The 26,572-nt window shown below is 34.6% G+C and overlaps 1 protein-coding gene, 1 non-coding gene and 1 pseudogene across 2 annotated transcripts; 1 reads left to right on the top strand and 2 right to left on the bottom strand.

Annotated features, from left to right (window-relative positions):
• Positions 1-362: 362 nt before the first annotated feature.
• Positions 363-5,621, bottom strand: LOC126587489 (phosphatidylinositol 4-phosphate 5-kinase 6-like). The gene is made up of 8 exons (XM_050252572.1): positions 3,888-5,621; positions 3,152-3,319; positions 2,725-2,890; positions 2,376-2,492; positions 2,067-2,260; positions 1,346-1,488; positions 1,179-1,254; positions 363-1,081 (listed from the first exon to the last, which is right to left on the bottom strand). Exons 1-8 carry the CDS (start codon positions 5,033-5,035, stop codon positions 793-795), a joined length of 2,301 nt encoding a protein of 766 aa, XP_050108529.1. The 5' UTR covers positions 5,036-5,621; the 3' UTR covers positions 363-792.
• A 2,290-nt stretch (positions 5,622-7,911) lies between these two features.
• On the top strand, positions 7,912-8,005 carry LOC126614137 (small nucleolar RNA Z221/R21b). The gene has a single exon (XR_007620295.1). It is a non-coding gene; the product is annotated as a small nucleolar RNA Z221/R21b (small nucleolar RNA).
• Positions 8,006-23,291: 15,286 nt separating this feature from the next.
• Positions 23,292-25,615, bottom strand: LOC126603375 (NADPH:quinone oxidoreductase-like; annotated as a pseudogene).
• Positions 25,616-26,572: the final 957 nt, after the last annotated feature.

Here is a 26,572-nt window from a genome sequence, read left to right as displayed (position 1 = left end):
CGAAAGAGAACTTTCTGTACTTAAGAACATATACCTATGGAACTGTTGAAAGAGTTGTTTACATCAATTTTTTACTCAGGCATATTGGTAGTACAGTCAGGGAAGAGACTTTAGAATCAAACCACCTGCGAAAGGTTTGCAATGAACTTGCAAATTTACCCTCGAGACTTTTAAAAAATTATCGAATATAGTTTTTCTTTTTTACTGGTTTGCACTGGCAGGCTAGTGAATCTCGGACCTGCAGGACTATAGATGAAGATCATGATCTGTTCTTGCTACGACGAATCACATCCCAAAATAATTTAAAGGTAGAAGAAACAAAATACAAAGATAGTTCATCCAATTGTAAAGGCATCATCAACTATCCGTCATCTCCTGTACGTTTGTCATTCAAAGTTGAAATCCCAGAGACAACCTCACCTGGGAAGAGTAACAAATTTTTATACAGAACGAATCACGTCATGTCCACTGTAATTACACACCCCTTTTGGTTTACTTTATCATTTACAATTCCAAAAGGCTTCTAGTAACTCTGGTTTACAACTTTAATCCCTAACCAGAACATATCATATATCTGTGACTATAAATTAAAAGAGATTACGACACTGGGGAATAATGCAGTAACAATATGCCGAAGCGTGCTCCCCATGGCAGCCACTTTTCAAGCGCAAATGACCATGTAACCGATGCTTCTGCTAGTTTTCAAAGCATTGTCATTTCCGCTACAGACCGATGACTATACAGGGATGACTGCCAAGCTTCGAGTTAAAATTTAGTGGTCAAACTACACCATCATGTGTCTTCTACAAAAACTCTGAAGATGAAAGCACGAAAGCGTCTTGAGTATTGCTTCGGATCAACAGCAGAGATTGAGGTCGGGTCATATTGGAATGATTTGTATGCATGCTCGAGCTTTTTGCTGATATCATAGTCCTGTAGTATGTCAATTATACCAAAAAACAGAATGACATCGTACAACTCTCCGGTTGGGTCTCCAACCAACTGAGCCTCACAATCATTTCTTCTCACTGTCCTTTCAGCCCATGCTGGCATATTACTACCTAACCTAATAGAAGACCACCTGAAACAATGCAATCCCGAAATCAAATAATGATAATTACCGGGGAGCTCTTTGAAGGATGATTATTTTGGCACAACGTTAATGGATTCATTTCTACCTGTTCGGGTCAGAAAGAAGCCGTTCCATGTCAACTTTAGAAAGGCGTGGGGTACCATTGTCAGGGTCGCTATTTCCTGCAAGGTCGGAACATAATTCATGCATTCAGAAAGGCTTTCCTTTGAATTATGAGATGTATGAATAATTTAAGAAAGGTCTAGAAATAACCAGTTGGAGTACGAGCTCCAGAGGTTCGGTCTGGAGTTTTGGGTTTTTCTGTGCATGAAGCTTCTCGGAAGTGAAGACCAATCAAGAGACTGTAGTCCATTATTCTTTCCTGTTCAAGAAAGTCGCAATCTCTGTCCACTTGCCTGCATTGAGGTACACTTCAACTCACAAAGAGAAACTAAAGTAACACAATACTGCTGAAATATTCCATATATAACTTCTAATGTACCGAAACATTCTCATGTATGCACATATCAATCAAGTGTAATCCATTTCTTTTTTCCGAAAAGCATACGCTCCACCAACTCAACCAACCATTTCTTATTCCTAAAATCAGGCATTAGTTACTTTTGAGTTTTGATAATAACCGATACTTCAGAAGAGTTCTAAAGTTCCAGCTTTAGCAGCTCCACCAAGGAACTAATATTCAATATCCATGATTGTAGATGATAGCATGGGTAAGTATAATCCACATTTGTACCAATTTGACCGACGAACTATTTTTCTCTCATTAAGTTCCTCCCATTAAGCAGTCACTAAGAGAAAATTGACATCGGAGTTATATTACATCAGTCTAATGACTAATGATGACCACTCTCCCTAGCTATTCTCACAAAACATAACACAAGATTATGAATGAAAGTGAGCGTTCTCATAATCTTTGATATCCTAAACTAAAAGGGTGACAGACAGATGGATAGACAGAGAGATAAAAATATACCTGCAGAACTCTTGAAACCAAACCTTCTGCAACCTAAATATATAATTAAGATCGAGATCTTTAAGAGTTGTTGTAGCATCAATTTCCGACTCAGGTTTATCAGTTGTGCGGCCATGGGAAGAGCCTTTTAAATCAAACCGCCTGTGAATTGCAAACTCGGAGCAAAATAGATTCCCCATAATGACAAATCTCACCTGGAAAATGGAAATTTATAAAGTTCATTATTATTATTATTTTTTTTTGCCAAGTATAAAGTTCATTATTTCAGAAGTTCAGAAATTCTAAGGGTTCACTGGCCAACAACATTACCTTCTTTTGGGCAGTCCCCGTTAACTTTACACAATGAAGGCCGTAAAATTTGGTGACCAGAGTATTCTCAAAGGATCTAACATGATTATAGTAAGCTCGAAGCATTCTTAGAAGCACCTGTGATGCCCAAGTTGAGATCAGCACATTATTTAGTGCAGAGAATAAATGGATTAAATCAGAATTCAGTCACAGTATTAATTTGGATAGATGTCATGATTATTAAAAATAGTAGCGGTTGCAACATAATGGACTCAATGTAATCTGAGGAGAGCAGTGAGACTACATATCTACATCCAAACGGAGCAGGAAGCAGGAAGGAAAGGGGAAAAGAAAAGAAGATAAAACTTACTTTTACTTCTGCCTTCTTCATTGTCTTTATCATGTACCGGTCATCATTTGTCAAATAAAAGAAGCTTCCACTCTTTCCAGGGGATGAGAGCTCTCGAAGAGCGTCATTTCCACATATTGATATCATGTAATCTGCTGGATCTACCTTGAACAATTTCCTGAGAGTCCTGAGAGATAAATAGAACAATTCAGTTACCCATGTATGTTTCCATCACAAAGTAACCAAGAGTTTTGAATGTAAAATAAGGAAATGTTTGTATCATACAAGAAGAGCGAGGCAGATTCAGTGACTCTGATTCTAAAAGGTATAGGAGACTATGAGTTAAATATCAAACTCTTCCAAAGACAGCTGTTCCTTATTGTACGAAACAAAATCCAACAATTGCTTTACCACACAACTAACCAAAAGAAACTTTTGTAGGTCTTACCGGAAAACCACAGGACAGTAATCCTTCCATTTGAAGTCGCATGACTGGTGGGGTGGAGTATACTTGGATCCTTCTGGGGGAAATTTTGTCCATACTTTCTCCTTGGGATCGAATGCTGAACTCTTCAGGTCAAGAGATGTAGTTGGAGCAGGCCTTCCAACAGAATGCCTGTGCTATAAGAAATCAGTTACATGGAAGAAAGATTTCTATAATAATTTCAAATTTCAAGAGTAACACTATAACATAATCTACTGTTTGTCTTGTTTCTCTTTTCTGCCACTCTGGTCTCACAATCTTATAAGTAGACCAAATGATTTAAGCAGTTAGTAAAATAAAACTATTTTCCCCATTTTCGGAGAAATGCTCCAAGATACTTTTAGAACAGTAAAGCGAATCACATATCATGAAACATGAACCTGCATGGGGAAGAATGAATCTTTCCATAGAATAATGATTGATGCGAAGCAACCAAACGATTCAAAAACACATCTGATGCATCTACTTCTGAACGATATAAAGAAATATTCTGTCATTCATGCATTGATTCCAATGTACTTGAATTTACAGCACAGGCTTCTCCGGCAACTCATTTTATCTCATTACTTGCGGGAGAAAAGATTAAGAATCAAAAGCAGGGGAAGAACATAAAGTGTACCAAGACAGACAAAAAGCAAAAAGACGAGACAAAACAAAAACAGGTGCGAATGAGGAGCAGAAAACAACAGATCATGTATACCTGATTCCCAACTGCAGATTAAGCATAAGCTCATAGTTCTTATGCCCTTTAGCTATTGTCACCCCTTGTTTCTTCATTGGCTGAACTTTGAAATGCTGATGTCTAATCCCTTTCGCAACCGAACCTTCCAACTCAAATCCTGCACTTCCCTCTCTTGAGCTCCTATCAACTCCATCAAACATGCAATCTCCATTAGATGACCTACTATAATTACTCACCCTCGCATCGGAAGTTCTCCTAGGCCTCACATTCCCTTCGTTCCCGTTTTTATAAATAGGCTGCTTGTTCAAGAACTCCCCTTCAAATCCAGGCCAACTCATCGTCTTCTGTGAAGGGTATATCGGAATAGTTTCCTGCGGGCACACCTTGCAATCATTCAAGTCCACTGCAAACACCTCCTGAGGATCCCAATCCACATTACCACCCGAGGACCCTGCTGGGTAGTAAGTCCCATTCTGCTCTTTCGAATCCTTACTCCAAACTCCCACATAGAAGCTCCCATCAGCCCACCGAAACGTGCCATTTCCTTTAGGCAAACCTTCTTCCCAAGACCCGTCATACCGATTCCCATTGCTCCAAATCATGATCCCATTCCCATGAATCATTCCATGCTTCCATTGGCCGATATAATGGCTCCCATTTTTCCATTGATACCGCCCCTGCCCGTCCTGCAGCCCGCGGCGCCATTCACCCTCGTAATAATCCCCATTGACAAAGCTCTTAGCCCCCTGACCATATTTCAAATTCATAACCCACGATCCTCTATAGGTATCTCCACAAGAACCCATGTAAGTTCCTTTGCCATCCATATATCCGTTCTTGAATTCCCCTTCATAAGTGGCACCAGAAGGCCAACTAAATTTTCCTTTACCCGACGTCCTACCCTTCTGCCATTCGCCAAGGTACATACACCCATCGGTCCACAGGTACTTCCCTTGGCCGTGCGCGTAGTTGTCGACCCACTGGCCGGTGTAGAAGTCACCATTGGCGAGGACCTTCTCGTCCTGATAGATTTCACCAGGCTCATGATCTGCAGGGGCTACGGACATTGTTGTGAATAAAGGGTTGGCCCTTTTCTTTCCACCAGTGTGTGTTTTGCGCAGAGTTGCTTCCCAGGCCTTTAAAATGAATCTGAACTCTTTGCTCATTATCTCGCTGAAACCTCCCTCTGCTTAGCTACCTCTCTCTTCACCTTCCTCACATTCCTCTTGGCTCAGGCTCACCAATCCCCAGATCAAAAACCCCTCTCACTCCTCTCTCGCTCTCTCTCTCTCTCTCTATACAGACAATGTATGTGCTTCAGAAGCAGTGGAAAGCAACCATTTCTGGAACAAACCCAGAAGAGTAAACAATGGAGGAAATCAAAATACAGAACAACAAACAAAAAAACCAAAAAACCAAATCTGGGTTTTGTTTTTTGTGGGTTTTTGTGCAGTGGGTAATTCAGAATTTGGAAAAATAAAAATTAAAAACCCAGGAAAAAGAAAATCAAACTATTTGATTGATGGGAAAGCAAAAAGGTTTGGTTGGTTCCAACGACTGGCTTTTTCTCTGTTTCCGGTGTTTTTTTCTTTTTCCTTTTTTCTCCTCGTTTTCTTTTCTTGCTTGGTTGAGTTTGAACAAAGGATTCAACACTCTGGTTTTTGATTCCGGATTTGGCTCCGAGAACCGCTACCGGACCAAACAGTTGGACGAAGAAAGTAAGCAATGATGGTGGAAAAATGTCTGCCATTTTTAGTGTCTCGATCGGACTAACCCCAAATACCCCCTACTAATTTTAGTTTTTGTTTTACTTTTTTTTTTATTTCAAATTTACCACGTTATTTTTTTCTTTTTTAGCTTTTACCTCCATTCGGTTTACAGCTGCTTTTGCAATGGTACCCTTCCTTTTTCATGTAATTATTTTTTTGTCACAATTCTAGAAACCGAACTTTCTGTTTAATGTCAATTATTTCTTACCCCACATGATTACCTTAAGACCAAACGTCAATTATCGATTCCAACCATAAATTGACCTTGCATTTTACCACAACTAATTTGTTTAGATTTTAAAGTCTCACGGTTTCATTGTGTTTTGTTTACCTAAGCGCCTATCTATTGGACGTTGTTGGAATCAATCTGATGACGGCTAGTAGATAGACAATCATTGGTGCCTATTCTTAGATGTTCGAATGAACGCATTTGTAGCTGAGCGACTTATCTATACGTGTAGCTCGTTGTCATTGAAAACCAAGGTAATTCAATTTGTAAGTTAATTACAAACAAAATGAAATTAACAATTTTCATTTAGAAAATGTTTTTTAAATGGTTTTAATTATATGGAGAATAACTAATATGATACGGGTATATTGTTATCTCAACCTACCATGTTACTAATAAGATATTATATATAAAATTTTATTCACATAATAATATGTAATTGATATAAAATATTATACTAACAGTATAATCGTATCATGTAAATTTCTCAAAATGGACTTTGAATTAATAAACCTCATAACGTTTCCCACGGTTTCAGAGACTTGAGGCGAGAGAGAGGAGGTCAAAAGCTTGACCCATAAATCCATGAACCCATATGAAAAGATCATGCCTGGTGGGTTTAAAGGTGACACTTGTCCTTTATTTAGATGATTAGTAAATGATGATGTTGATGGATCACACAAAGGCAAAGGCAAAGCAAATCTCTTATTCTCTAATATTATATTATGTTCTTTTCTATTCCTCTAGAACAACATTCGATATTTCGATGTGCATGCATATCTTCCTTTCTTTTTATTCCTTCTCAATTACTTATTCTCTCCTCCTTGCATGTTCAATAATAATTTAAGTGGTGCTCCACCCACTTCAATGTCTTATTTTTTTACTCATATTATAATTTCACCAACTTAAAAAATTAACAGTTCGTTTGAAAGTTTTTTTAAAATGATTGAAAGTGTTTTTTAATGAAATTGATTTTGGGTTTCAAAAATACTTTAAGTACTTTTGAAAGAAGCACTAGATATGTGCTTTTTGTATGAAGAACATAAAATGCTTTTTTAGGATCCACTTACATTTTTACTAAGGATTGGTTTCAAAAATGTTTTCACTAAAAGTGTTTTCAATCATTTTAAAAGTACTCACAAACGAGCCATAAAATGTTTTTTCCCATCCATTATTGCTCCCAAAATAACTCTAATATCTTCTATATATAAAAGGAGCACACCAAAATGGTGAAGCTTTTAATATCCCCAAAATACCCCTCACTAATAATAAGGATTCTAAAATAAAACAATTTAATTTAAAAGAAAAAATTCAAACTAAAAAAATTACAAATAAATAAGAAACAATAAGATGTAAAAGAGCAAATTGCCACATACAAATTGCAGATACAAATGTCTTTCATTAGGAGAGGAACTGAATTCGTTGTTTGTTGTTGTGAATCGTATGGCAATGTCACATACGATGTGTTAAGAATCATCCTTAATGGAACACCCTAATCAACCTCATGATGTTGTCAACTAAGTTGGGAATCGTATGAACATATGTTGATGATGACAATGTGATATGTGAATGAATATAATTCTAATATACCTTTAAATGATATAAAAACGAAAAAAAAAATTTAAAAAAAAAACGCAAGAGCCGTAGAACATACCAACCCAAAAATATGAAAACCTCATCAAATCTTTGCGACTTAGTACTACTGTCTAGTGATATTTCTCTTCAGTTGTAAAGTGAGAGGTCTTAGATTTGATTCTCTCCAAAAGTGAATTTGAACCATATTATTGATAGCCAATTGTGAGGCTAAACCCCACCCCTCCCTCTTAAGACAGATAATATTGCTTGTTAAAAAAAAAAAAAAAAAAAAAAAACCTACTATACATCTTTAAAATAAAGGAAAACTAACGAAAAGTCCAAAAAAACTCTCACGATGCTGATCACATAAAATCCACATCAAATATCTCTCCGTTACTTGCTTGAATTCACCTTCTTAATTGTTCATGGAATGTCTCTCTGAGTAATCATGTTTGTGTGTTTTGTATTGGGCTAGTGATGATTACCTAAAGAAGTTATGCACCACTCTCATGATTTTAATCAGTCTGCTGATAAATTCTTTATACCCAAATTCTTATGAATCTTCTTCTTTAAATCTAAAGATGGAAAGTTGGGATTGTATTGCCATCGTCCAAATGGAATGCGATCTAAACTTTGGACCATTAGTTTGAGAAGATAGAAGAGAAGAGGTGGAGGGGGAGGGTTGGCCGGCAGTGAAAGAGAATTAAGTTGCCGCTGGTGAGCTGGGTTGTTGAAAGGGGTGGCAGTCAGGATTCTTTTGTTACGTCTTAGTTTTTCTTTTTCTGTGTTGTAATTTCATTTAATGTTTTTATTATTATTTTTGTGTAGATCTTTGAAAGTTATTTTGCAAGAGGTAAATTACGTAATAAATTTTATAATTTAAAGTGAGTGAGAAAATAAGACAAAAGGGTAGAAATAGCAGCATCATAATTTAAGTTACACATCATTTTTTTTGTTTTGTTTTGTTTTGTTTCCACTTCTTATTTAACTCCGCTGGAAGGATGACAACATAAAGCTCCGCATAGATAGAAATATGATGCCCCAAAATCTGAGAGAATCCACCGAGAAAATAACTCATAGAATCTCAAAAGACCGCATCACAAGACGTAGGACCTGGGTTACCCTTAACAAGCTCATTTCTATTCACTTTAACCCAATTACATGGAGGAGGATGCCAAAGAATTGAGACAATAGAAAGAGCATTACATAACTCGACCGAAATCCCAAGAGATACTAAAAAGTTGTGTCACGCCCCGATCCTGACATACATCCAAGATCGACACGTGACGTCACTAAATGCCCGTAACTCAACATACCCTACCTTTATCATATGTACCAAGTATAATTAAAGATCCAGATGCATGATAATTTTTCGTACACTTTACAACTGCATCTAACCTCTTCGTTAGACTGCCTACATACTCTTATTAGGGATCAAGCCATTCGTAGTTCGTCTTCTTCACTATAACTCGACATAAATCACAGTCCGTTTAAGTCGAAAGGCATAACATTTCTCAGTCAATCAGTAGAACTTGACAAGCATGAAATTACTAGACTCAAGGTTACATAACAAACCCACCCGAAAATCATGATTTTCCTTCCATCTTTTATATAATTCATTATATCGCAACATGATACTGCAATTCACAACATATATCATATCAAGAACCGACGAAGCACAATATCATTCTCTAGCCACATTAATTAAGTCATTTGACCAAAATAATAACAATCATAACCATATCTTCTAAATTCATACTTATGAAATCATAATCGAATCAGAGAAAATACTGAAGGAGTCACCCAGACGTCCAACAGCTTTTCTAATTCAATTCACAAGATTCTCGAAACCCTTGCTCACAATTATATTAAAACTAAGGCTAGAGTGACACAGTTAAGCCAAGCCTATATTTCTGAAGCTGATATCAAATCCAAGAAACCAACAAGTCAAGTGATACGATTTCGGACCATCACTCAACGGAGTCCAAACAGAGATACGATTCCGGACCATCACTCAACGGAATCGCGGAGTAAAAGGGATTCCGGACTATCACTCAATGGAATCCAAACAAGGATACGATTCCGGACCATCACTCAATGGAATTCATATGGATATGGTACATACCGAATGTACCAGGTATATTTAAACCTCATCATCTCTATAATTACAACGTAGTCACCTACCATATCCACTTCTCATGGCCACCAACTAATATGTTACACAAGCATATAAGAACTACAACATACTTCTAATAGGATTCTAGGATCACATTGTCATAAAAGTAATCAAACACAACATACTAATCATACAAAACAACCCATATTCCCAATATGCACGTCAATTCCCACATCATAAAACCACAACGATGGCTAAATATAAAAATTAAACATTTTATAGGAAACATAATCATAAACCATCTCATATCCACTTAGGACAATAATTATGAAAACAGGGAAATCACCTATATCACATATATTAAAGTCACTCACATTTTATCATATCATACCATCAATGCAAATCAACCACCCTTCAAATATGCAAGTCAAATCACATATCACAATCATCAACAGTACACGAGCCAAATAATGTTTAATAAAAAATAGTCTATGGCTAAATATATAAAATCACATTTCAATAGAAATCATATTTATAAGACCAATTCATATTCACAAATGATACTAATATAAGAAATTAAGATAATAATCATATTTCATATATTCAAGTCGCTATCTAACCAATGTAGGCCCACTAGACTTCAAGTAATTAGGACGTTTCGAGACATGTTGATCAAAAGTCAACTTTCGATCAAAGGTAGGGTCCATAATTCTACACACTTCAATTCGGAAGATCCACACTTTAGATTTTGGATCCGTAACTTTCCAAAGTCCACATTATGCTCAAATAACAATATACTAAAATCTCAACACGATCCGACGGTTGGATCTCCGCCAATTTCAAAATTCAAGTGGCGGTCGACATTTAATTTTACAAACTTAGAAATCCAATTAGGGAAGATCCGTACGTCGGATTCTCGATCCGTAAGTTTTTATGATCCACAAATATTATGTTCTATCACGCAGTAAGGTTTGGTGACGATCCAACGGTCAGATCATCGAATCATATTTTTGACCTAACCACGTATCGTAATGAAATTAGGTTCAAACAATCAAACCACATCATAAGGATATCAATTATTAAATTAGGGCATCTAATTGAACTTAAAAAAACATCGTTGGCCCATTGGCCAGGTCGCCACCACACGCGCCACCGCGGGTGGCGGTTGGCCGCCCCGACTTGCCGAAAAATTCAATTATTTTTAAAAATTACCAAAAATTACAAAAATGAAGATCTCAAAGAGTAGAGCAAACTTTATACATGTGGCCAAGTTCAATATGGCCGGGAAACACTTCAATTTCACTTAAACCCGCCGAAACCCTAGAAAATGGTGTGCTTTGATTCGGCTTCCAATCGAACTACGACGCCTCCAACACTGCTTGGGCTTTGTTCCTGGGGTTGAGGGAAGTCTTTTGGTGGTGGTCATGGACGGTGAAACTTGCCGGAGCCACTGGAAAAATGGATAAAGCTGCCAGAACACCTGTGGGTTTGTGGCTTTGAACTGGAAAAATGGGAACGAAATTGGGAAATTTAACGCTACAAAGATGTAGGGCTCATCAAGGGCTTTCCATGGATACCAAGATCACCCAAAATAAAGTTCGGATGAAGGAGATATGGCCAGGTCAAAAATGGAGGTTCGCGGGTCAAAAACGACCTAACTCGGGTCTTTCTCCTTTCCCCTCCTTGGTCTGTTTTCTGATTGGCTGCTCCTCCTTTCTCCCTCTGCTTCCCGTTGGCCAAGCCTCCCTCCTTTCTCTCCCCAAATTCCTCTTCCTTTCCTTTTTTTTTCTTCTCTATTTCCCCCTTTTCTCAGCCACCCCCACATGGCTTTTTCTTTAATTTTTTTTTTCTCCTTAATTAATTAAGGGCAACTTTTTAATTGTAGATTTTTCACCATGATATCTTTTGAATACACAATCTCAACACTCTACAATTAATAGAAATCCCAAAATGAATATAATAACTCCTTAATACACATACGTAGTTTGCAATAGTGAAATTCAGGGACGGGATTTCACAAGTTGCTTATCCAAAACTTTGCAAACATGACCAGGAGATAAGGCTCCAAATTGCCTAATCCAAGCCAAAGTAGAATGATAAATACGTAAAAAGGAAGGGGCTTGCTTTTTAAACTTCACTTTACTTCGCGTCCTCCAAATAGCCATTAGCAGCTACAACCAGCCAAACATTTCGGAGTTGTGGAGGAAACCGCTTCAACATAAAAGAGAGCCAAACTTTGGAAAATGAACCAGTAACTGGAAGAACATTGCCAAATTGAGGAGCAAACCAAAGCCACTCGTTGTGCAAACTCACAACTAAAATTTGTGATCAATGGGTTCAAAGTTACAGTAACATAATTAGGATATTGGTACCAAAGTAATACCCATGTCCTTGTAATTGATCCTCTATTGGAAGCTTATTGAAAAATGTCATCCAAACCAAAATAGAGTAGCAGCGTGGGATGAATGAACGCCAACTAGTGGAAGCCCAACTTTGAACAAGACATCAGTGACAAACAGTTTCATAGCCATCAGGAAAAGAAAAAAATAGAAGAGTAAAAGTCTAAGAAGAAGAAGAAGTTTCCCAAATAAACAAATCATTTTACTCAATAGGAATAGACACTTCTAAAATCTCTTTAGCCAACTCTAGAAAATTAGAAGAAAAAATAGAAGGAATTAATAATTTGTTTCCCCATGCTAATAATATTTGGGACCTTAGCACAGCATTGAATAGGAGCAAGCTCAATAGCACCAACAACCTCTAAAATAAGATCCCATCATTTCATATTTAAACAATATAAAATATAAATATTGGTTCAATTCGACTTTGTCGTCAATTCAAGAATCAATTCTAGTCACTAAAAGGGTTGCTTTGGCACTAAATCGAATCGAAATTTGTTGGTATTTAATTATCGATACTTGGACTCTCTTAAGTCAGTCGGTTCGATGACTTTAGTTGAAAAATCTCGTCGTTCACTAAAACTAGTCAATAGTGTTGCCAAAAAGCACTTATTTAAGGTCATCTCCAACCGAAAGGCTCCAGAAGGCCAAATGGCCAAAAAATGTCCGAAACTGTCTCCAACTGAGGGCTAGGCCAGACGGCTCGTGGGCCCTACAGAATCTGAAATGGCCAAAGGGCTGGCCCAATCCAGCCAGCCCCAGGCTGGCCAAAAATGTGAGCATTCCTGTCGGATATAACCGATAGGAATGCTAAGCCAAATTTTCAAATGCAACGGCTAGCTGACGTCAGCTAGCCGTTATTTTTTTTATAGTTTTATTTTTTTATTTTTTATTTACAAATTTTTTTTCCTATAACTTCTATTTTTAAATTTTATTTTTTTTCTATAACTTCTATTTTACAAAATTTGTTTCATTTTTTTTAAATTCTATTTTTTTCCTATAACTTCTATTTTACAAAATTTGTTTCATTTTTTTAAATTCTATATTTTTCCTATAACTTCTATTTTACAAAATTTGTTTCATATTTTTTTCCTATACATATTTTTTTCCTATAACATCTATTTTACAAAATTTGTTTCATATTTTTTTAAGGGGCTTTTAGATCCAGGTCCAAAAACATAGAGTGTTTTTAGAAGTGACTCCAGTTATCTAATTATATGTTTTTATTTCTTTTATACTCCTTTTATATTTTCTAAAAAAAATAAAAATCAATAAAAATCTTTTAATATTATGCATTTTTCAACTTCAAAATATCTAATTAATATCTTATAAACAAAAAAAAAAATAATATACTAACATAAATCTATGTGCAAAACATTCTACCCTAGCTCAAGTAGCAAATATATGAATGTATATTATACCTATAAGTGAGATATGAAACTTAACTAAAAGGTAGAAAAAAAACATAATATACCTACAAGCAAGCCACATTAATCTGTGACAGGTTGACTATGAAAAAGAATCTGTCATATAGGTAGATAAATACAATTAACCTGTGATATAGGTTGATTATAAAAATTAAAAAAAACTATAAATGGGTTAAAGCAGGAGGAAGAACAAGAAATAACAAAAAAAATATAAAAAGAAATAATCAAAGAGATAATTAGGAAGAAATTTGATTTTTACAATAAGTTTTTTCTTTTAAGAGATAATTATTGATAATAAAATAATTAAATTTAAAGAATTAGACTTATTTTAATAAATTGGACCATTCCTACTATTGGCTCAAAAAAATTGGAGTTTTATCAAGTTTCCCCTTTTTTTAAATTCTATTTTTTTCCTATAACTTCCTAAGTCATTATACAACATTAAATTAAATAAAATAACATGAAACAACATTAAATAACGTTAAATTTAAATAATAAATTCTTTGGCTCTCGGTTAGAGACGGTTTTTTGTGACAGGGTTAAAAAGAGCCCTATAACTCTCGGTTGGAGATAAAGGCAAATATAACAGTGTACTGTTTATTAAAATATTAATATCTTGGAATGTCAGATAGTTAAAACGAGCCCTTTGAAGGAAGGTATCAACTCAAAACATGGGCTAATTTGAGATCGAATGGTCTATAGTTATTCCCTCGTTTGAAAATAATAACTTCGAACTTTTTTAGGGCTTGGGACTTGGGGCAAGGGTAGGTATCCAATAGCTTTGGAAACGGGGAACATTGTTGCTACAAACTCCACATAATTATAAGCAACCGATGGTGACAGGGATCACAAACGTACAGCCCCATGACAGCGCCAAAATTAAGGTGCTTACTGGCATGATGTGTACCATTTTGTAGAGTGGTCTCCCTTTAGGGGTGGCTGCTGTCACATACAAATTAGCCTTTGTCTGTTCACAGTCGATATGTACTCATCTACCGAAGTGACAATACAGAGAGCAGGAATTTAAGCTAGGTCATGGGCCATTCTTCCTTAAATTGTCTGTCGAACGACAGCGGGCAAGCCATTCATTTCAAAGTGATGAACACCAATCGACTGAGATCCTGTTCTCTGATGTCACAACTCCAAGTTTATAGGTACTCGTTCACTTAGTATCATGATATAGTGGTATTCTTATTCATTAGTAAGTGAGAGGTTTTATATTTGATTCTCGCCAAACACAAATTTGAGCCACATTATTATTAACTTATTGTAAAGCTTAGCTTACTCTTCTACCATTTAGTGTAGATAATATTGTTTTTTTTTTAAAAAAAAAAAAAACTCAAGTTTTATATTTTTGATCTGTATTTGTTGTGATCCACATAGTGTCGTCCAAAGGGCTAAAATGGTAATTACAAACCAAATCAGTTTGGCTAGTAGTCTTTACCCTAAACAGATGATGAGCCTTGTTGCGTGCAAACGGGAGGAATGAAAAATATTTGGTATTAATTGTATACCGGCATAAAATATTCCCTGTCATGTAGGAGTGTTGCCAAGGATGATATCATTTCATGATCACCAACGTATTTATGGGGCATTTAGATTATTTTTAAATTTTAACATGAATGATTTTCAAAATCTAATATAAGTCTTTATTTTTAAAACTTACTATATTTAAGTAATTATAGCACATTATTATTATTATTATTTATAAACTTATCATTTGAAATTCTTTACCCATTCATGATTAATATATATATTTTTTTGTGCTTCAATCATATTAATAGATACAAATTCATTCAAAATTCAAATTATTATTATTAAAAAAATTCAACAACAAAACAAAAAAAATTTATGCATAATTTTCGGTACCTTATTTTATTCATAGGTACGAAAGTATTGATATATAAGTTTCAGTACGAATGTATTGGTACATAACTTTAGGTACCTTATTTTTCTTATAGGTACAAAAGTATCGGTACGAATGTATTTGTACAAATGTATTGGTACGTAACTATAGTATCTAAATATACATATGTACGTAATATGCATAAAGATATATATGGAGAAATTCATGCACAATGAAAAATATATGATAATATATGACTTTTCTTATTGTGGGAACAATGATAAATAACATTTTTATTATTTATGGGAATCAATATATAACCTACAAACAAAAAACTCAATAATTATTACAACGTATTCAATATTAAAAAAATTACAATTAAATGCCAAGGATTGAAACTAGTTTTTAATCTTAGACAAGGTTTTATTCAAAAAGTAATCTTAGACAAGGATTAAAATAGAATTTTCTTTATATTTATTATATCAGGCCCTTTGAGGGGATGGATCCTCATTTTTTCAAAAATTGGGAATTAGTTGTGGGCACTGGTGGATCCATTAAGGGGCAGGGGGCTCAACTGACCTCTCAAACTCCGATACATCTTCATAGATGACTTGGGTGCTGTCTCTTTGAATGTTAGAGTTGTTTTTCGACATGCCCTCTAGTTGAACTTAATTAGATGCATCAAATAGTTTGAAGACAAACAACACGAAGCTTCGTTCCTCAGCAAAGTGTTCACTTCTTTTTCACCTGGTTCTTTCTCCAAGTCCATAAGCTCCAGGTAGCTTGTGCAAAGATTGTTTGCCACTGGGATGATCAGTGGTTCTGTCCGAATGAAAATGCTTGAAAACGCTCTCGAAAGCTCAGGGAGTAGGAGCTGACCTCGTCTGATTATGTGCTGGTGGAACCTATGCTTTACAATGGGAAGGTGGATCAAATGCTCTTAGAAAGACAAGAATCGATGCAATCGAGTAGCTATGGGGTAGGGGAGTTCCACTATAGGGTCGAAGACAAGAAGGCTTGGAAAGGAATTTTAGAATATAAAACCCGAATTCAATGGGATTTTTCCTATCTAAAATAGGGTTTTGAACCAACGATTCGAATCATTGAAGTTCGATATAGTATGGTTAAAAAAAAAATGGGAATCCCTTCCTTTAAAGAATATATATAAATACATATAAAAAAATATTTTCTCAGAAATATTATGTTGTCGTATTAATACAGATAATAATTGATTAGCCAAACTTTTAGTAATGTGTCATCGATATTAGAATAGTAATCTAAGATTGACACATTTGAAGTCTTGTAAGTGAACACAAAGCAAATAGATTGGTCATCAAGATTAAAGAGTTAAGAAGGCCTAACGAGGATGAACCGCCTGGCATCGTGCTAAGCACATCGGTGCTCACATCATCAAATAATTTGCTTTAAGATCAATTAAGTAGCTTAAAGTATGATAAATAGTTGGTAGCCACGATTCATGTATAGATATAGATCCAATAACATAATTTACAAAAAGAACTTCAAGTCTTTCCATTATATGCAACCAAAATAAAAGAATCTCATCTTTGACCACTAGATAATAAACAATGTTCTAAAAATCTTCGCCTAGTGTTGCCTGGGTAATAGGCGGCTGGCCACGCCTTGATTAATTCTAAAAATCTTCGCCTAGCGCTTGCCTGGCAAGACCCACTTAGGTCGCAATTTTCACTTAGACGAAATATAAATAACTTTCATTTTTCATTTTATTTTTGTAATAAATTGTTAGAGATTAATACTTAGATGAACACTCATTATATGCTTGTTCCCCATGTTTTAAATATGTCCAAATACTTTATGATCTATATATCATTTTATTTTACAATATATGTATCCCAATACAAATACGTATTTTTTAAGTATAAGTAGACTTTTATTTATATGTTATATAATAAGTTTAATTAAAATTAAAAACCTCATCAACCCCCACCTAGACACGGCCTAGGCGCTAGGCCCTACCCGCCTCTCAACTAGCGCCTAGCACATTTTAGAACCTGGTAGTAAATATATTAAATAAATGCATGTGCTAGTGCTACTAGCCAAATTCTTGATTGTCAGTCATCAAGAAAAGATTAAAGGTTATTCACACATGTATTTTTATTTTCTACGCACATGTTTTATTTTTAGCCATTCAGATTGAATGAATTGAAAAAGATTAATAACAAAAAATTAACAAAAATGTATAAGAGATAAAAATGAATGTGAGTATAACACTATTCAAGATTAATGGCGAGTGTAGAAAACCTTTCTTTTACATATAAACTCCACTACAAAAAACTCGTGTGCATATTGTGTCGGATTCTTACAAGAATGTATGCGGAATCCACTATTTTTATTTATTTATGATTAAACAGAAGTGTAAGAGTCCACCCAAGACGTGCAAAGAAGAACTCCTCCTCGATCGTAACTAGGATTAGTAGACCAAGGCCACAATAATCCTTCAATTAAGTTAGTATAATACAGCAATGGGCCCTAAAATCACGGAGCCAAATCATGGTTTGTTTATCTAAATAATCAAATCCAAATAATATGGTTCTTTTGACCTTTTTGCTGAAGAATCCCAATCATTGATGAGAAAAAGTAGAGCAATAATAAAAAGGAAGAAGAAACAGATGAACTGTGTTGGTATGATGTGGTTTCCACACACGCTGCCAATTGGGAATTGGGTTTGTAGAGTAGTTAACTAAAACTTTGGGTGTTAGAGCTACCAAAAAGTTTGGCAAATTACAAAAAGCATACAGGAAGCATCACCCTCAAAAATATGGTACTTAAAATATAACATAGTAATTTACGTTAACAAAGAAAAATTATGCTAATCACTTTACTAACAACCTTTCAAACATGTGTGATGATACAGTAAAAATTATAGTTCAAAGGATCACGAACAGTCATTCTTGGACTTAATTATGAAATAATAGAGCATTATTCTCGATTTTATTGATAATAGAATGAAGGGATCACTGCACATATCTACAGCCTACGTTATATTCTTCCATGCAATGAAAAATGGTGCTCAGATCAAGGTTTTTCGCCTTACCAAAGATTACCAAAGAAAAAACAGAAGAAAAGAAGTAAATTGTTGGATGACGAAATTGGTGTTATTTTAGATGTGGAAAAGTTAAAAGAAGAAAACATCATTTAATGAAAAAAAGTGATTTGAGAATTGATATTCACATATTAAATTATTATTTGTTGCTGTAGCGTTAATCCAAACAATCTGAAAAGATTCACTTGCGGGATATGACAACAATAAAAAAAATTTTAATCTGTGAATTATCAATTTTCCAATTCCTATTCTTAATTAAATGACAATCCCTTCCTTTAATTTTCTCACGTCTAAAAGAACATCAATTTCATCTTCCGTCAATTGTAGATTGTGTGACAGAACAGAGTGAGAGGGAGGGTTTGCTTGCCGGGGAGCAGACAAGGAATTTGGAGATTATAAGGTTAATGCGAATCTGAAAGCAAAGTTACAAGAAAAAGTGAGGCTGACAAGCTTCACCAATTATGGAAAAGCTTTTACTTCTCTGAAAATCCCTTCTCTTCACCATTTTACTAATACCAGTCTTTTTACTTTTAAAGGCTCATCATTTCCACCTACTCTTTTCGGCATTTACAACACACAAAAACGCACACTTGTTCTGAGGCTCAAGCTTTAGTTAGGAGAGGAACTTGATGTGCTAATAAGCATGAAGGATCTGGAGAGGATTAATTTATCTTAGCCATTTATTGTACATCGTGGATCAATTTTTGTTAAGTACTGTTTGTATTCAATTTTAAATAAAAATTTCAAAATGATTTCTAATTGCAGGATGACTGATGAACGTATATAATGAACTAATCCATAAGATCTTCACAAATTTTCAACTTTCCAACCAATTGTATTATGACACTTAATATTTTAAACCGTGTTATCGGCACATTAAAAAATTTCACGTAAATTAGGCGGCATTGTAGCTCAGTACCCTCTGTCTAAATCAATGACTTTGGAAAGGACAGGAAGGTTGAGTGGAATCAAAGGTACGGCTGAATAAAGGATCGATGTTCTCAAAAGCTGAAATAGGTCAAAAGTGAACATGCAGTATTAAGTGCTTTGAGCTATCATTTTGCAGTTTATCTGGTTTGGGTTGTGTAGTAGCTTCGACTCTATTGTATTTCATAGCTTGTGCAGGCCTTTCACAGCTTTACATATTGACCAAATCGAAGCTCGATTTTCTGTAGTTATTGGACCATTTGAAGATTCTTCCTCGAGAAAAACCGCAAACGAAATCCGAGCTAGATGGTGTATAATTAATTAACACCGTAATTTTTCGGCACAAGAGAAATAAAAAAGTTAGTGTGACAGCTGAATTGTCATGCGGTATTATTTATTAATTCGTATATATTTTATCATGTCTATATTTATCGAAGAAACTAATATTGATATTTAAAAAAAGTTATTATAATTTCTTTTATTTGTTAAACGTAAAAGAATAATTAGATTTTTTTTTTGTCTGATAAGAGAAATTACACCTGAAAAATGTATAGAATTACCTTTCTTTAAATCCCAAAAACTATTACTTTTATTAGGTACTATGGGATATATTTTTGTCGTCACTACACATGTTCGTGATAATAATTCCACATTGCAGCGTTACGATCACATACAAAAGTTCTTCATAAATAGAACTCCCAGGTTGCTATCCAACAACTCGGTTTGATTTTCCTGCTACTGCTATTGCCCATTGTTTTGGGGGATGGTGGTCAAATTAGGATTCACATGATACCAATCAGATTTGTCTTGTATAGTGTGGGATGCTTTTCAAATCCTGTTCTGTACGCTAAATGCTGGAAGTGTGTCTACCTTAAAGACAAATGACAGCTTAAAAGTGTGCATCAAAAATATATGTGCATACTGATCCGAAGATTTAAAGTGCATGCTACCTATCCAAAAATTATAAATTTTGGCCACTTGAATCAATATATTAGTTGTAAATTTCATAGCTAAATGCCACTTCACATTGCCATGTCTGTGACTATTTTTTATGGAAAATTTTATTTGGTTAGAAGCATTTTAGCAAACAATATCATGATTACCGAACTTAGTTATTCTTAAGAAATGCACTTGAAGATGCTTCCGATAAAACCCTAATATGTTTATAACGCATAAATACTTTTTACTTTATGTGTGAAACGTCACAAAAACAGTTTTATCGTTGTTATTGGAATGCCAAAGTATCCCATAACCTATTAATATTATTTTGATTTTGGACACTTTTAAAAAAAAAAACAAACGATATCACTACGTTAATTTAACTAGAGGGATGGAATGTTTGACATTGAAATACAATGCGTTGAAGAAGACCAGAATCATTAGAGCAATCCACCACTTACCTTGGACCCTTGTTTTAGCACTTAAATATCAGAGATTCTTCTTTCAAACACAAGATTAGCATATAAAAAACACTATGATATGTTTCTAACCCATAAATACTTTTCTTTCTGTGTGAAACGTCATATAAACGCTTTTATCATTTTTAATGGAATGCCAAACTAGCCTATAACCTATTAATATTATTTTGATAAGCGATATTACTATTTTAATTTAATTAGGGGGATGGAGTGCTTGACACCGAAGCGCAATGTGTTAAAGAGGAGACCATAACCATTAAGGTAATCTACCACTTACTTCGGACTCTTGTTTTAGCACTTAAATCTCAATGATTCTTCTTTCGGACACAAGATTGGCATATGAAAGGAATAGCATATTGTAGCAAGTATTGAGTAACATTCTGTAATTGCCTTTTGATTCCAGGCTAGGGATATTGCACTTGCACCCACAGATAATGGGCTTTGTCTTGGAAAGCAAGAAACTCTATATAGTTTTCTTGGACCAAAGTAGAGTCACATACGTGGAGGCCTGAAATTCCACGAAAATGTTATGAATATTTTTGGAAATGAGCAATAATGACACCATGATAATGAACTAATACAAAAATGACAAGAAGTTGTTATATATAGTTACAAAAATTACCCCTTTTGAATAGTTTTTGACAAAAAAAAAAAAAAAAACGAGATTACCCTTTTTTTTTTTTCAAATTTTTTTAGAGAAGCATGTTAAATCTCTCGCTTCACTCTTTTAGCATGCGAAGCAACGGCAACACAACGATGATATAATCTCGAGATAATAAAACATATTTTGACATTTTGCTGCAGAACGATCGATGTTTATTATGTTGTCATCGTATCATCATTGTGTTGTCGCTATATCATCGTTGTATCATCGATATATGACCAATATGTCGTCGTTGCTAATGATTTCTGTAAAATATGTTATTCAAGTAAAGGGCAATCTCATCTTTTTACGTTCAATTTATTTTAAAGAGGTTATTTTTTTATCAGGTAGTGCTCTTCACACACTCATTTATACTTCTCACAAAGTCCTTGTTAATTTATGTCTTTTAATCTTTTTCAATTCATTCGATTTGATGCCCGAAAATTGAGAGGAATCATTTTTGCATCTATGGTATCATTTTTGTACTAGCAAATTTTAAGGGTGTCATTTCTTGCATTTCCCAATATTTTTCCACAGTTAATTGTTATACATAGATGAATCAAGTGCCAATTGGGTTTTATCTTTATCATATTAGTCTCATTGGCTTTGGCCCACATGATATGATCACCTACTGGAGACAAACCTCGGTGCATTTTGCCCACGATTATTGAAGGGATAAACTTTAGGAGTGATTTTTCAGTGTAGACGAAATACAAACTAATTACGTGTTATAATACAAGTAAAGATATACTGAAAAATAAATTATTTTTATACTTATATTATAAAATATGGTGTGCCGATTTGTATTTCGTATACGTGAAAAAAATCTATCAAACAGTAGTATTCTTGCACCCTGAGCATTTTAAAGTGCTAAACTTATCTTATTTTCTCTTTGGTCAAGATTAAACTTGTCTTGTAGGGTGGTTCTTGAACGGACCATTATCTTGCAAGTAGTTTGTTGCTTAAGTTATTAAAAACATATATGAGACCATCTCCAACTGAAGGGTCCAGAGGGCCAAAGGGCTCGGGAATCTGGGAGTGCCCCATGGAATTTCAAAGGGCCAAAGGGCCTGGCTGGCTATTTTTTTTTATATAGTTTTCCTATTGTTGTCGGTTATAACCGACAACATTAAAGAAGGATTTTTTAATACTATCGGTTATAACCAACAGTAATAGGTATTCATAGGCAAATTTTTTTTTATTTACTATTAGTGTAGGCTATAACTGACACTAATAGTTTGAATTTTTTTTTAATATAACTGCTACTGGGGTTGCATTTGATTTTTTTTTTCACAGTGTTATTATTATTTTTTATTTACAAAATTTTTCATATAACTTCTATTTTTTCCTATAACTTCTATTTCACAAAATTTATTTCATATTTTTTTTAAATTCCATTTTTTTCCTATAACTTCTATTTCACAAAATTTGTTTCATATTTTTTTTAAATTCCATTTTTTTCCTATAACTTCTATTTCACAAAATTTGTTTCATATTTTTTTTAAATTCCATTTTTTCCTATAACTTCTATTTCACAAAATTTGTTTCATATTTTTTTTAAATTCCATTTTTCCCTATAACTTCTATTTCACAAAATTTGTTTCATATTTTTTTTAAATTCCATTTTTTTCCTATAACTTCTATTTCACAAAATTTATTTCATATTTTTTTTAAATTCCATTTTTTTCCTTTAACTTCTATTTCACAAAATTTGTTTCATATTTTTTTTTAATTCTATTTTTTTTCCTATAACTTCCTAAGCCCATCGGATTTGAATTTAAGTTGTAGTTTTTAAATAATAAATTATGTTTGGCCCTATGACCCTTTGGCCCCCGGTTGGAGACGGAGACAAATATGGTCCTGTACTGTTCATTAAAATATTAATATCTTAGAGAATCTTGGAGGGCCAGAGGGCTAAAACGAGCCCTCTGGCCCACCATCAGTTGGAGATGGCCTTACTGCGTCCGAGGGCGTAAGTTTGATTCCCCTACTTGAAAGAAACATATAATTCCCACCAGCAAAACAACTCGTAACATTGCCAATGTATACATGCAAATCTTGGTAAATAGTACAGACTTCCAGAGGCAATAAGTACACATTTTATTATAACATGAACATAAACACAAATCAAGGTTTAAGTTCCATCTCCAAAGGCAGAAACTCATACGACATGGCATAGCTTGAAACATACAATTCCCACAAATCCGAAGAGACTGTTTCTTGTTTCAAACCTGCAGGCCTCCATTGTGACTTGGAAGTCAAGTCATCAGTTTAAAACACGAAACAGCGCCTTTTATCACTTTTTTTGAAGTCTCAAAGTGAATGCTTGCAGGGATAGAAGAACTTCCTTCAAGTTCTCCTTGGCCTGTTCATCAATCAAGTTGCCGTCCCTGTCGAATTTTGGAGGATTATGCTGGAGTCCTTTCAAGAAAAACTCTGGCTTATTAATGAAATGAAGGTCGAGGGACACTCCAACTTGGCGAAGATGATACTGGGCTCGTCCTCCGCCAAAGTCTCCTGAGGCATTTACAACTGCGGCAGCCATATCAGCCCAGACATTTGGTGGTCTAGATGCCCAGTCGATTGCATTTTTTAGAGGTCCTGACATAGTGAGGGTTAAAACATTCTTAAGGTAGTTGCACATACTACTTGTTATATTAACCCAAAAAAATATCGGCGATCAAACTCCAAACAAATAGTATCATAACTATTTGGACATACAAAATTAAAACACTTGTTGATGTACTTTCTAATAGAGACAGACCCTCTTATTATACATGAGTTTACGTATACTAGAGAATGTATCAGTAAATATGTTGATCTTGTGTATTTAAATAACATTGCCCAGTAATTATATATGTATAAGTTCAATGACATAAAACTCTAGCACTTAAAATCAAATTAGACTAGACTTGCAGAAAACTCTAGCTCAAACGCCATAGAAACAAATTTTAATTTAACTCTTGCAGAGTCCCAACTACAATAGATTTGCAGCATTTCAATTTTAAATTACATATACGTAGCAACCATATCTGCTTCATGTACAAAAGTATTATAATATTTTTGAATGAGTGATGTTAGAGAGACCATCTGCTTGAATCATATTTTATAAATTACAAGATGTGGAAGTTGATGAACGTTGAATTCTTTGTATGAATCCTTAAAGAAAATATCCAATTATCAATTGTCACATCATAAGAGGTTTTTTAGGAAACAAAAAGATAAGATAATGTGAACAAATTTTTTTTGGGTTTACTAGGAGTGAATACAGGCTCATTTGAAACTGCATCTTTATATTTCTGTTCAAAAGCAATATAGTAAAAGCATTTTGAACTTTTTTCACCGAATATAATTTTAAGTGCTTTTAGTTAATTTAAAAGCACTTTTAAACAAATATCCAAGCACGTGACTGACTAACTCGTGGAAGCCAATTTATATGAATTGACCATGATCGTACATTTGATCAAAACTGACAGTGAGGAAAACTAATAAATTTGAAACAACAGTACACGAAGTAACAATTTTACTCAGGAAAGCAGTAAGAAATGATACCCAACGGAGATGGAGTAATTGTACTCGGGAGAAGCAAAAAACAATGCTATCGGCTTCCAGAATCTTCTGACGCAACGCTTCGACGGCAGGCGGAAAACTCTTCTCCTTCTCGCCCTGCAGATCCGTGTTCAGAAATGGCAGCTCTGAGATGTCTACGTAATCAATTTCCAAGCCGCTGATCGACGTCTTGCTTAACTCAATCGCTATTTATTAAACCCCAAAACGATGCCGATCAAGCATTCATCATAACACACACAAGCTCTCATCAGTCATATTCCACCAGAAGAAAAGAAGCTAAGCAAACAAAAAGAAAACTACGAATATTTTAAGGGTTCGGCTTTTCTAATACCCGGGGCTTTTAACTGTTAGATATTGGTTATCTTTGATCAAATATTCAACTGCATGTTATAGTATAGAATATCTCGGAACATAGTAGCTAGAAAATCCCAGAAGACTAACCGTAACGAATGAGACCGCGGTTGTAGGAAGCTTTACGAAGCGACCCGCAAACTGCTGCAACCTTTATGGGCGAGTTCTTCTTCTTTTTGGTGACGAAGGGGGAGCCACAAGGCCCAAACATGCAGAAACAACTAAACAGTGGCGGCGCTTGGTCTTGGTGGCCAACTTCAACTCTTATGAGCGATTTTCCTGCGACGGAATCCTCCATTTCTGTAATTTCTCTTGTGGTTTATTTTCTCTTCAGTCTTCGCAAGAACGCAGTGCATTATTATTTTCTGCAATATATTTATGAACGTTGGACAAGAACAATCAATTACCGGTTACATTTTAAAAGGGAAAGTTCAGAAAAATAATGAATCTTATCTGATAGATATCAGCAGAAATGAATGGATGCATGCACACATGTAGACTGTAGTACAGCTAGCCTGTGCAGGTTTAACATGGGGATGCATTCAAGGGTAATTTTAGAGCTTGTAAAACCATCTCCAACCGAAAAAGTTTAATATAGTCTTGTAGTCTAGAATTATAACCCTGCAAAATATTTTTTAAATAAAAAGTGTCAGATCATACTTATATACTATCTTCAACTAAATGGGTTAAATATAACCCCTTAATAATTTATTACTTAAAAGTTTTTGAGCAAATCAGACTATTTTTTTTACTTTTAGACCTTTAACCTTCTCCATTGAATAACATAAATGCTAGTTTTTGCATGTCCTACGTACACCAAGTGTCCTTACTCTTTCAAGTCCCCTTCACCTTTTGTAAGAGTTGTTGCTTTCCACTTTTATCTCACATGCAAATGGATTTGTCTCAGTGCAATTGGTAATTAGGATATATATAATCCGATTATTATCTGAACTCGGGACCCATTAGCTTCAAAAATCAAATATATAATCCGACATAGCGAGAGAGGTACCGCCTCAAAAATAGGAAAAAGGGAAGGAAGAGAAGAAAAATTGTTGCCGGCCCTCGAAGATTAATTTTTTTGTTTGTTTTTCTCTCTACCGACTATGATTTGGTAGAGATCTATTTCAAAATCTTGAAGTCGTTATTTTACAACCATTGACACAACATTTTATAAGATTAATGACTTGTGTGGTACACATGATTACATTAAATTGAAATGGATAACGTACTAAATTAAAGGTGTACATTAAAGATAAAAATAAAATTATGATCACTTAGGGAATAGGAGATGAATTACTCACAGAAATCCTCTTTGAAATGGTAGGATTAGGAGTGAAGTTCTTTCATAGAT

Source organism: Malus sylvestris, chromosome 2 (assembly GCF_916048215.2).
Source record: "Malus sylvestris chromosome 2, drMalSylv7.2, whole genome shotgun sequence".
Classification (NCBI taxonomy): Eukaryota; Viridiplantae; Streptophyta; class Magnoliopsida; order Rosales; family Rosaceae; genus Malus; species Malus sylvestris.
The sequence above is the reverse complement of the archived record's forward strand: the minus strand, read 5'-3'. Positions and strand labels throughout refer to the sequence as shown.